Source organism: Emydura macquarii, unplaced genomic scaffold (genome assembly GCF_026122565.2).
Source record: "Emydura macquarii macquarii isolate MOO-44397 ecotype Brisbane River unplaced genomic scaffold, CSIRO-AGI_Emac_v2 contig_1230, whole genome shotgun sequence".
Taxonomy (NCBI): Eukaryota; Metazoa; Chordata; order Testudines; family Chelidae; genus Emydura; species Emydura macquarii.
Genome location: NW_027131367.1, coordinates 1,527,663 through 1,540,006, shown reverse-complemented (window position 1 = coordinate 1,540,006; position 12,344 = coordinate 1,527,663). Strand labels below are relative to the sequence as shown.

General features: G+C 50.6%; 1 protein-coding gene across 1 annotated transcript; it reads right to left on the bottom strand.

Annotated features, from left to right (window-relative positions):
* Positions 1-1,574: 1,574 nt before the first annotated feature.
* On the bottom strand, positions 1,575-9,106 carry CBX2 (chromobox 2). Its single transcript, XM_067547203.1, has 5 exons — positions 8,947-9,106; positions 8,611-8,654; positions 7,589-7,654; positions 4,658-4,727; positions 1,575-4,094 (listed from the first exon to the last, which is right to left on the bottom strand). Exons 1-5 carry the CDS (start codon positions 9,016-9,018, stop codon positions 2,727-2,729), a joined length of 1,620 nt encoding a protein of 539 aa, XP_067403304.1. The 5' UTR covers positions 9,019-9,106; the 3' UTR covers positions 1,575-2,726.
* Between the last annotated feature and the right edge of the window lie 3,238 nt (positions 9,107-12,344).

The window sequence follows — 12,344 nt, the reverse complement described above, 5'->3', positions numbered from 1 at the left end:
TCCGACCCATGTGTCCCCTTATCCCACACAACGGAGGACAGTTCTTGCGCTGGATAGTGGGCTGCCTGAGCTCTGCTGTGTGACCTCTGCTGCAGCAAACCTGCAGGGAGCTCCTGGCCACCAGGCTGATGGTCAGAGCTTCAAATGCTCTGGGAGGGAACCACATCCAAGATCTTCTGGCTGGCAGAAAGGTCACTGGCTAATAAGGAAGTGGAAAGGACCGAAATTCAGGAGGAACCCCACTCCCAATCCACCTGGCTGCCAACTCAAACTGGACCCATGCTTAGGTTTGTTAAAACCTAAACCAATGATAGTTTGTGAATTAATTCAAGTGGAACCTTCCCTTGCAACCCAGGCACCACAGCGTCAACAGCAACAGATGATAAAGACCCAGGGGCAGACCCCTCACTGCCGTTCACTGCCCCACCTGCGAGAACAGCCCAGCAGCCTGCCCAGGCACAAAGGAACTAGCCTTTTAAATTCCTGACCACACCAGGCGAGTAAAACAGAATTCAGGAAACGTGTGTGCTTGTATTCGCCTAAAGGAGTGGCTGCCTTTGAAGAAAATGGGAGCAGGACTGGGCTCCTTAGGAGCTGAGAGCGTCCCTGTAGCAGCCTGGCAGCTACTAACACTGCAGGTGTGCCATGCCGTGGCCGAACACGATGCACGTCACAATGCGATGTCACCGGGGCCGCGATGCAGTAGGTGCAACCATCCACTTGGAAGCAGCATCTAAACACGCTGACCCGATGGCCCAGTCACAGGCCCCGCTGCTGCGGAGCTGTTTAAGGGCTGACTTCAGCAGGCATGTCCTTACCGCACAGCCGGTTCCAGGCCTACCCACGACACCCAGCAGAGTTCCACATCAACACAGAGGAAGGCATCGGAAAGGCTGCATTCAGACGGAGCTCAGCAAGAGCCTCCTGGTCTGCTTGAGGAAGGCTCCATCCAGCGCCCATCGAAGGCTATTGCTGGGGAACTGCTGCTTGGTAGGAAGTGAGGTGTTCCCTGTCCACACCCCAGCAAAGTTGGGCCCTGCCCTGTGAGGCTTTGATCACCCTCAGTTTCCACTGACGTCACTATGAATCGAAGGCACTTGGCAGCACACAGCCTTGAGCTCGCGTGCTCTGCCTCCAGAGCGTAGCAACAGGAGCTCAGCCACGAATTCTGACCCCAGGAACGCTGAACCCTCACGTTCCCAGTGGTTGCATCAAGACAAGGATAACGGCAAGTCAGCCCCAAGCTGCCCATTATCCCATACCTCATGGCGCCTACAAACCTCAGACCTAGGGGGAAAGTGTTCTCCACGGGGCCTGAGCCTCACAGAGGGTCTCCAACTAGCAGGTGGCTTTAGGCCCAGGGCTGCAAGACCCACATCCAGTCCTGAAGGAGGTGTGTGCAGGCAGCAAGTTAAATCCTGCCACAAGTATTTGCATGTCCGATGTGACTGAACACAAACATGCTATGTGGGGGTGTCTAGAGAAGGTGTGACAGGCCTGGGAGCTGATGGATGCAAGGTGAAGTGCTAATGATCCTGGGACAAGGAGAAGGGCTAGATTTGGAAAGCAGAGGGCAGCCTGGTTCCCATCCCTGGCTTCCCTTCCTTCACTCACACAGAGAAATTCAGGGCAGACAGCCTGAAGTAAAGCATCAGCTCACAGGGCTTGCCGCCCCAGCCAACCGCTGACCCGCACTCAGCCCATGCTGTGCGCCCCCAAGGCACCACACGAGGTGGGAATGCCGGCTGTAATTCCCGTCTCCACTGCTCTGAAGGAGGTACCCCCGAAGGGTCTGCGTTTGCCAGCAGCAGTAAGAGTTTCATCTGACGGCCTCTACCCTCCTTCTGAACAAGGAAGGATTTTTTTTATAAAAATGTAAACAATATTTCCATATCATTTGGAAAACACCACACGAGAACTAGCAGTCACTTTGTGCTTGTCGCTGGGAGCAACCTCGCCCAGGAGGGTAGCTGGGCTTAAACTAACGTACCCTGAAAACCCTCACGTCTACAGGTGACCCCCTCAGCAGCATGCAGAACACTGCGGAAGTTGGCTGTCTGATCTGCATTGAGTCTGACTGTCCCAGGAGCTTGCAGGCAGATTTGTGCTAATGCCTAGAAGGAAAAAAAACTTCACTTTTTAGGAAAAGCTTTAGCTTGTTACATCGCAAGACCCCCATATCCTTCTCCCCAACTGCGTGGGCACTTGCATACCTCGTGTTCTGACATTCAAGTTGTACAGCGAAGAAATCCAACCACAGAGAAACCTGGCTTACCAGCCACTTGCAAACCACCTTTTAGCAGGCAGCCTCAATCTCCACCAGAGAACCACCACCACATTAGCCTTCCTCTGGTGTCACCTACTACAGTGGTCAGAAAAATAGACTGGCCTTTGGTAGCTGTTGACAGGTTTCCCTGTCTCTGCTCCTTCCAGCCCTCAGTGAAAATCTCCGTTAGTTCCGGGAAGCCGCCACAGATACAGTGAACAGCAACCCAGAGCAACGGTGACAGCAATGGCAGAACACTTTGTTGTGGGAAGCAGGGGTGCTGTTCAATAGCTAACTGCTTAGAGGGGCACGGACACCTGATTTTTCCCTCCCCAAATCCCATTGCCATCTGGCATTCGCTTAAAGAAAAAACCCAGTGAAACAATCAGGTAAAGTCAACAGGAAAGAGGCATCGGAAGGGGCTATGGGAACCCATTCCCCCCACCTCCCATCTCCTGGTTCAATAATGTCTAAGATTGAAAAACCCAACACTGGTGGGAGACTCCTTGACTGTCACTGTAATCAGGTTGGCTGTCACGTCGGTGACAAAGACGTGTTCAATCAGGCTGCGGGTGGGTTTCCAGTCCTGGCTGGTCTGGATGGAGACTGACATGTTCTGCCCCATGCCAGGAAATGAGGCAGAATCCTGATCAGAGTCGGAGCTGGTCTCCTCTTCGCCTGTGCTCATTTCAGAGAGGGCTGCTGGCTTGCAGTTCTCTCCTGGGGGGTGCCCCTCTTGTGCACATGGAACACCACTTTTTGTCACATCTCTTTCGCCAGCAGCTGCTTTTTGCATTGGTTTCTCATTTTTGCAGGTGTCCATGCCCGGCGGTAGCCCAGTGTTTTGTGCAGTCAGCACTGTGCCCACCCCGCTGCCCTTGGCAGCGGCTGTACCCACACTCACAGCTGCGGCGCCAGCACTTTTGGCCAACGTTCCACAGACATGACGAGGGAGGCTGCTTCCACCTGCTGAATTTGGCCCATTTCTAACACTCTGCAAGTTTAAAGCTTGAAGGTTCAGCTCCTGAGTGGAAGTCAGCTGGCTTCCTGGGGCAGGCGAGTTCACAGCTGCCTTGCTGCCATTGTGCAAGGTCTGAGCCCCGGCAGGGAAGCCCGATTTCGGAGCTCCCCCAGCACCACTGCTGGGTGCCTTGGCTGTTTTGGATCCTTGCACGTTCAACCCAGGCTCCCCAGCTCCTTTCTGGTTTCTCATTTTTAAGTCCAGTCCTAGGCTACTCTTGGCAGATGCCTGTGACTTGAGTGCCAGCCTCCCTGGGGCTGGGGCCTCTGCAGAGCTCTGGTTTTGGGACACCCTGTTCATGTAGTGCACGATCGAACTCTGCCAGCTGATCCCATGGCTCGGGCTCCCAGAGGGGCCCTTCAGTATGTTGGGCAGGTTCTCCGTGGCTAAGCCTCCTGACCCAAGCCCATTCAGTGCACTTTGGGGCTCTTTCATCTTCGATTTAAGCACAGCAATACCTGAGCCCTGGGCATTATGTTGGGACTGCAATTTCCCCATCAATTTAGCACCTCCACCCATCTCCTTTCGGTTTGTTTTCAGCACCTTTCCCAGGTTCATGGTCCTCCTGGCTGCCTTCTGCTCCGGAGGGAGAGGTTTCCGCCCACGCTTCTTCCTGACGGGGTCTTTGATTTCTGGCTTCGCAACCAGAATCTGAGCTTTCTTCTGTGGCACTGGGTGAGTCTCTCTGCTCCGGGGACCTCTCTTTGCCTCCAGGTCACTCTCATCCTCTTCATCAGAGGAGGAGGAAGACGAAGAGGTTGAGGAAGAGGAGCTACTTGACTTGATTTTTGGAGGCACCTCTGGTTCCTTTAAAACAAAAATAGAGGGGGCAGGGAGACGGTTCGCCTGAATGAAGATAGCCACACTCAGTTCTGCCAGTTAACTTCTTCAGCATTATAGGAATTTGTTCCCTGTGACTCCCTGGATCCCATCACTGCATCAAATGCACCAGTCCCTGATCATGCACACACCTCTACTCTGAAAAGGGCTCAGGAGCCACCATGGCACACAGGTCAGCTCTAATACATCGCACTAAAATTCCATGTGACTTTTCCCTTCCCATCATTGCTGATTAGCAATTACCCACGTGTCTGGCTAAAGAGAAGCTCCCGCTATCCCTGCCTCTTATATGTACACATTCTTGGGTACATTCTGCTCTCGGAACACCTCTAAACCAGTGTCACCTGGCAGCTTTGTGCCCTCCCATTCTCCAAAGGAAATCCAAGATGTACGATCCATTTCAGCAACATTGAACACTCCACGTTATGACACAAGAGGTTGTATGGGGCCTTTCGAGCAAAAAATGTCCCAAAACCTGCCACCACCCATGAATTCTGACCACATCCTCACACATCTTCACTGTTACTTACCACATGTTTCCTGGGCCTGCCTCTGGGTCGTTTACCCCTCTTCCGATTCTGCACCTCTTTCTCATGTTCCCTGCAAACACACCAATTGAGGACAATGCTGCAAAGAGTTGAACACGCCTGAGCTAGCGTGGTTCCTCTCTTATCAGCAGAGACCTTGTTTAAAATGCTGCACAACTCAGTTCTAATCCAAGCACCAGCTGATCCCCATGAATGTTGGACTGGTGATAAGCATACAGCAGTCTTTTCTGGACAGCTGCAATCCTACAGATTTCATTCTGATTCAAGCTCTTTTTATGGGTCTGTAAAAGCCCCCATGTCATTTTATAGGTGCAGTGCGGGGAAGAAATTCCACTGCAGTCTAGGAGAGTCACGCAGTAGATCTCTCACCAATACAATATGTAGACTGTTCACCCCATAGCAACAGATGCCGGTTACTAGAATAGAAACTCTTATTGTAGAGTGTGTGTGAAGTTCTTATAGCAGCCAATCTGGCAGCACGGCAGCAGCCGCCAAGCTCTGCACCGCCACACAGGAAAGAGACCTCCTCGAAACACGCGCGCAGCAAGGTGTGGTGGCACAGCGGCATCGCTGCTCTCCTCTAGATGATTCATTGTGACAATAAGGTAAGGAAAGGGCCCTCTGAATGTGAAGCAAGCATGCCAGGTAGGAATTATGGGCTGGGGAAGAGGTTACAAGAACCATGTCTCCAGAGCAAAGTGGTGGCTGACTGAACACCAGTCCCTCACCCGGTTCAGCAAGCAGGAATACGCTCTGATATACTGAGTATATCTTCAGAATACGAATCACTGGGCACACTAGAACCCCACCCATAGTCCATCTACTCTGATGCCTCCTTTCCATTAGCTGCACAGACCCTCTAAAGAAAGGGACATTGTTTTGTAATGCTGTGCCATGGGGAAGCATCTTCCTGACCCTGCCAGCTAACACTTCTATCCCCGGGACCACCAACCCTTTTAACTTTCCCATGGTTCGTGAAAATGAAAAACTATTTAAATAGTAATTTTAAAAAATAATCTTATTACACTGTTTGCCTCAGTAATATCCTGCAGCAAGAAGTTTCACAACTGGGCAATAGCTCCATCAGACCCTGTTCATTTTAAATTGGTTGCTTTTTCATTTCATTGAAAACCTCTGTGTTTTTTCCTGCATGATGGAAAGGGTGACCGAAAGTGTCCAATCCGTCTTCTGTAAGCCATTCATTATCTATATACCTCTATTGCTGCTGCTTCCCTTCTTTCCAGTTTAAGCAATATTCGCTTTTTACAGTTTCTCCAGAGAATCCCCAGACAACCACTGGCCTTTCAACACATCCCTCCACGTGGTCTGCTGTATTTCTGCTATGTCTTTGGGTGAGGTGACCCAAACTGAAAGTTATGCAAGGTATAAGGTAATTATGCAGAAAATATTCAAACAGCATGACATAATTTCCTACTCCCTTGTTATGACTTAACACCTTACTAACTTTTTTAACTGCTGCAACCTATTAAACAGTCACTGTGCCACCCACAAGAACACCTCGATTTTTTAAAAAAACAGAACGTGGATTTAGAACCAGTTCTAATTAAGGCCAATCATAAAGTTTAGTGTTTTATATTTGTGCAAAGGCAAAACATTGGCCAGTGCTGTGACTAATGTAGCAAGATGACTACATGTGCACCTGTAGTGAGGCAGAGTGGCCTTCCACTGACCCCGAGGGGGAGGGGGGCTTTTAGCCATATGCGGACCTCCCGGAACCCAAAGAGTACTGACCCAGAGGGGGAGGGACCACTCACTGAACCCAGGTGGGCAGAGCCAGCTGAGCCAACCCCTCCCACTGGGGATGGGACAGGAAGTATAAAGCCAGGGCCCTGGGCTGTAGTCAGTTGGGCTGAAGCTGTGGAGGAGAGAGGCTTTCTATATGTTCCTGGGGAGGAGCCCTGCCATGTGAAGGTTAGAGCTGCCAGAACTACCAGCTGACTGAAGAGCTGCTGAGACTACTGCTGGCCATCTCCCCGGGGAGATGGAGGACACCTGTGGACCCAGGTACTCCTGTGGGATGGGTAGGAAGTGGCCTGGGGCCGCAGCCAACTAGAGTCTGGCTATGTTGTTGTCTGTGAGTTTCAGCTGGATGCCTGCTGAGCTGGGGTGGAACCATCTACCACTGTTCGGGCCATAGGCTGGGACCTGGTGGAGCAGGTGAGCCTCAGTCCCCCTACTGCCAGCCCCACCCACGATGGCAGCCTCTCCATCAGCAGAATGGCCTGTGTTTGCCTGCTGCTCTGCCCTCCCTGAAGGGCTGAGTCCTCTAGCCCACTGGCTACTCTGCCCTCCCTGCCTCCTGTGTGGCTAATTCCCCTGTCACTCAGCTGAGCTCACAGTGATCTGGTGGAGCAGACTGGCCTCCCCCTGACCCAGAGGGGGAGGGACCACCACTAATCCACTGCAGAACCTCCATGCAAAGAAAGTTCTAGTCCCCTTAAATAATCATGCAATCAAATTGCAGAGCTAAACTTCACAGCAGAGAACACCATTTGTCTAGCGCCTCTCTTCCCTGCCAGGCAGTAAATATTGCATTATTTCAAGTAGCTTTCAGTGGATTTTTAAAATAAGTTTTTTCTGTAACTCTAGAAACTGTCTCTACCTGTGCATGTAGCCACACATGAAAACACAACCCATGACCCAGACCTCGTTTCTAAGTTAAAGGTCTAGTAAAATACCTTGTGATCTAGGGCCCCAACTTCACCGGATTTATAACACCTGGTGGCCTTCTATGAACCTGACCTATCCCTTTAGATGATCATCCTATTTTAGCCTGAAAGGACAGCAAGAGCTTTTTCAATATGCTGTCTGCAGGATTTCCAAAGTTGCACGTGTTTGATTAGACACTGTTCATTTAACAAGCACCACCAATCGTGTTTATAGTTTGCTCACTTCTTTTGGAAGGCAAGGAGCAGTCTTGGATCAAGAATATTCTCTTCAGGTTCCCAGCTGTTGTGTCTGGAAAATAAGAGTAATCACAGACTAGAGAACAGCAAGATGAAAGCATTAAAAAAAATTCAGATTAATGTATGGCTATAGTCCGTTCAAAACAAGCTCACAGGAGACCATACCATGTATTTTAATGGGAGAGCTGTGCACACTTCTCACCGGAGCCCCAGCTTTGAACAACCCTAAAGTAGTAATACAGCCGGAAAAGTCAAGAGCGCGCTGACCAACTCCATGGGAAGTGCGCACAAATGGCAATGACGCCCTTCTAAGCGCCCTGCATGGGTAAAGATGCCCTGGGCAGCAAGTTAACAGAGCGGACTCTGGAAAGGGGGGTCCTGAATTTTTTCGGGGAAAACCAGCCTCCCCTCACTTGGGCATGGGTCAGAAAACAGAGACGGCTCAGAAAAGTGCAGGGTACGGCCTGGGGGGGCTAGAGGCGCTGAAGGATTAAGGGGAACAATGTGTGTGCGGGGGGGAGGGCGCCTGAAAGGGGAAGCCAAGCAAAACAAGAGGAGAAGGGCTCTGCAGGAGCAGCTGGTGGGAGGAGCACAGAGACCAGGGTCCCCAGGTCCCGGCTGCCAAATCCCCGGCCGCCCGCCCTCCCTCCCGGGGCAGGGGCAGCCCCCCATGCAGGCCGGCAGCGAGAGCTCAGGTTTCAGCAGCCGGCGAAGCGCGGACGCCACGGGAAAGCTGCAGCCTCCCCCCCCGGCGCCGCGCTCCCCCGGCCAGCCGGTCCCTGCACGAGCCGAGCCGAGCCGAGCCGGGGGTGGGACGGGCGCCGGGAGCAAGTGTGCGGCGGGGGGAGGACGGGGAGCCGCGGCCGCACTTCTTTGTAAACAAAAGGGAGTGGGGGCCAGTTCGCGGCGCCTCCCGCCCCGAACAAAAGCAGCGAGGAGGGGGCCAGCGCCCCGCGCAGCCCGACCCCCCACCCCGACCCTCGGCGGGCCCGGCCCGGCCCCACTCACTTGGAGGACCAGCCTCTCCACTTCACCAGGTACTCCAGCTTGCCCTGCGGGGGGGAGAGAAGTGGGTTAGCGGCCGGGCCCGGCGCAGGGGGGGATGCACCGGAGACGGGGGGGGACACGGATGCACCGGAGACTGGATGCACCGCGGGATGGGGGGGGGGGGGGACGGATGCAGCGGGGACGGGGGGGGGGATGCACCGGAGGACGGATGCAGCGGGGACGGGGACGGGGGGATGCACCGGAGACGGGATGCACCGCGGGATAGGGGGGGGACGGATGCACCGGAGGACGGATGCAGCGGGGACGGGGGGGGATGCACCGGGGACGGGCGCCCACCTTGCGGAGCCGCTTGCTCAGGATGCACTCGGCGGCGAAGACCTGCTCGCCCACGCTGCTCAGCTCCTCCATGGCGCCGGCCGGCCCCGCTCCGCTCCGCTCCGCGCCGCGGCCGCCCCGCGCCAGCCACACACACAAGGGGACTCGCCGGAGCCCTGAGGCGCGCCCCCGAGAGAGCCCCCCCCCTCCTTCTCTCCCCGGCGCGCGCGCCCGCGCTGAAGCGCACACAATGCGGCGCGCGTGCCCGGCTCCTCCCCCACGCCCAGACTCGGAGGCTCCCCAAATTCCCAGGGAGCCAATAGGGAGGGGAGGGCGGAGCCTGGCCAACGGGGGGGGGGGGGGGCGCGCTCCGGCTGCTGCAGAAAGGAGAGTTATTGTCTGTGCGCGGCGGGGGAGGGGATTTGCCCCCCCCCCCTTCCCCCAGCTCGGGGGCTTGGACTGGGGGGAGGGGCCTTTGGCCTGGTAATAATAATCCCAGGCATCATAATTTAGGTTTCCCATCGCCCTGCTGCCCCACGGGCCCCAAAGACCTTCACGCCGAACACGCACAATCCTGCCTCGGTGCAAAACTCCGCGCGCAGGGAGCAGGGAGGAGATGCGGGGGGAAAGGCTCCCCGAGCACCTACAAAATGGCTCGCCGAACTCTTCCTTTACCAAAGCCGGCTGGGCTGACCCCGCCTGGTTTAAAATAAGTAAACACAGCGGGGAGAAACAAAACCCTGGCTAATGGTGGGCTGTGTTTTGAGGAAAAGCCCTTTAGTTAAAAACGTTTGGCTGGCTCTTAACCATAAGCAATGGTTTATTTAGAAACAACGATGTAAGGAATGGAAGAGGGGATGTTGATGATAATGCATGTAAATCGTGAGTCAGGAATTGTGGAAAAATGGACAAGGGAAGTGAAGGTACATAAGGAAAATCTATGGCCAGCAGAGTTAAAAACATTGAGTTTTATAAGAATATTTGAGGAACAAAAAGAATGCTGACAATAGTACTGATCCGCTACTAGGTGGAAATAGTAGAATTATCCATAACAAAGCAGAAAAGGCAGAAGCGTTCAATAAATATTTCTGTCCTGTAAATGAGGAAAAAATAGATGAGTCTCATTAGATAGTAACGATAACTCTTTCCATTCCACAAGAATCTCAGGAGAATATTAAACAGCAACTTCTAAAGTCAGGCATTTTAAAATTATCAGGCCCAGTTAACTTGCACCCAAGAATTTTAAAAGAGCTGGCTGCAGAGCTCACTGGACAGTTAATGTTGTGTCGTCCCCCCCCCAATACATCTTGGAGCACTGGGGAAGTCCCAGAAGACTAGAAGAAAGCTAATGTTGTGCCAGTTTTTAAAAAGGGTAAATGAGATGACCTGGGTAATTGTAGGCCTGTCAGCCTGACTTCCATCCTGAGAAAGACAATGGAGTGGCTGATAAAGGGACTTAATTCATAAAGAATTAAAGGAGGGTAATATAATGAATGTAAATCAACATGAATTTATGAAATACAGATCCTGTCAAACTAACTTGATATTTTTTAATGAGATTACATGTTTGGTTGATAAAGGTAATAGTGTTGATGTAACATATTTAGATTTCTGTAAGTGTCTGACTTGGTATTCCATGATATTTTGATTAAAAAACTAGAACGATAAATGGATTAAAAACTGGCTTACTGATGGGTCTCAAAGTAATTTTAAACAAGGAATCATCAATAAGCAGGCATGTTTCCAGTGGGGTCCCACAGAATCTGGTTCTTGGCCCTACACTATATAATAATTGTTTTTATCAAAGACCTGGAAGAAAACATAAAATCATCACTGATCAAATTTGCCAATGACACAAAATTGGGGGAGTGGTAAATAATGAAAAGACCAGGTCACTGTTTCCGAGCGATCTGGATCACTTGTTAAAACTCGATGCAAGGTAACAGTAAGCATTTTAATATAGCTAAATATAAATGTATACATCTCAAAACAAAGAATATAGATCCTGCTTGCATGATGGGGGACACTACCCTGGGAAGCAGTGACTCTGAAAAGATTTGCGAGTCATGATGGATAATCAGCTGAGCTACCAGTGTGATGATGCTGTGGCCAAAAAAGCTAATGCGATCCTAGGCTGTATAAACAGGGGACTCTCGAGTAGGAGTTGAGGTTATTTTACCTCTATATTTGGAAATGGATACTGTGCCCACGTTTGGTGCCCACAATTCAAGAAGGATGTTGATAAATCGGAAGGTTCAGGGACGAGCCACGACAATGATTAAAGCAGTGGCTGTCAGTCTTTCCAGACTACTATATCCCCTTTCCGCAGTCTGATTTGTCTTGTGTACCCCAAGTTTCACCCACTTAAAAACTATTTGCTTACAAAATCAGACAAAAATACAAGTGTGTCAGTGCACTAGTACTGAAAAATTGCTTACTTTCTTATTTTTGCCATATAGTTATAAAATAAATCAATTGGAATATAAATATTGTACTTTTTCATGTATAAACAAGGCATTGTATGTATGAAATTTTAGTTTTGTGCTGACTTCACTAGTGCTTTTTATGTAGACTGTTGTAAAACTAGGCAATATCTAGATGAGTTAACATACCCCCTGGAAGACCTCTGTGTACCCCTGGGGGTATGCGTACCCCTGGCTGAAAACCACTGGATTAAAGGATTAGAAAAAATGCCTTATAGTGATAACTTGATTGAGCTCTTTGAGTCTAACTTAACAATGAGAAGGTTAAGGGGTAACTTGATTGTGGACTATAAGTACCTATATGGGGAACAACTATGTAATGATGGGCTCTTCAATCTATCAGAGAAAGGTATAATGTGATCTGATGGCTGGAAGTTGAAGCTAGAGATAAAATGTAAATTCTTAATGGTAAGAGAAATTGTTCCAATGGTTAATTTATCAAGGGTTGTGGCAGATTCTACATACCTGAACATTTTTAAAACAGGATGGGATGTTTCTCTAAAAGGTCTGTTCCGTGAATTATTTTGGAGAACTTCTCTGGCCTATGTTATACAGGAGGTCAGACTAAATGAGCACAGGGGACCTTTCTGATTTTGGAATCTACGAATCTACGAAAACCAGAAATAAAAAAATGTTCCATATTGTGCAATGGTAAAGGAATAAATCCAGTGAGGAGTACTAACTTGTGCCTATCTGGGTGGTTATTTTTATCCCTGGTTTTATTCTTGGATCTGTTTTTCCTGGAATTCTAGTGTTGTTTTCAAAGATAAGGTCGCTGCCGTGAGAGGCTTACAATCTAAACTAGACTGGAAAAGTAACAAAATGAGGAGAGACATGGCCTTTAGCAGTTGCTGTTTGTCACAGACAGAAAAAAGTATAAGTTGGTTGCATACTTTTTTGGTTATGAAATCATTCATTATAAAGGAATGAAGAATG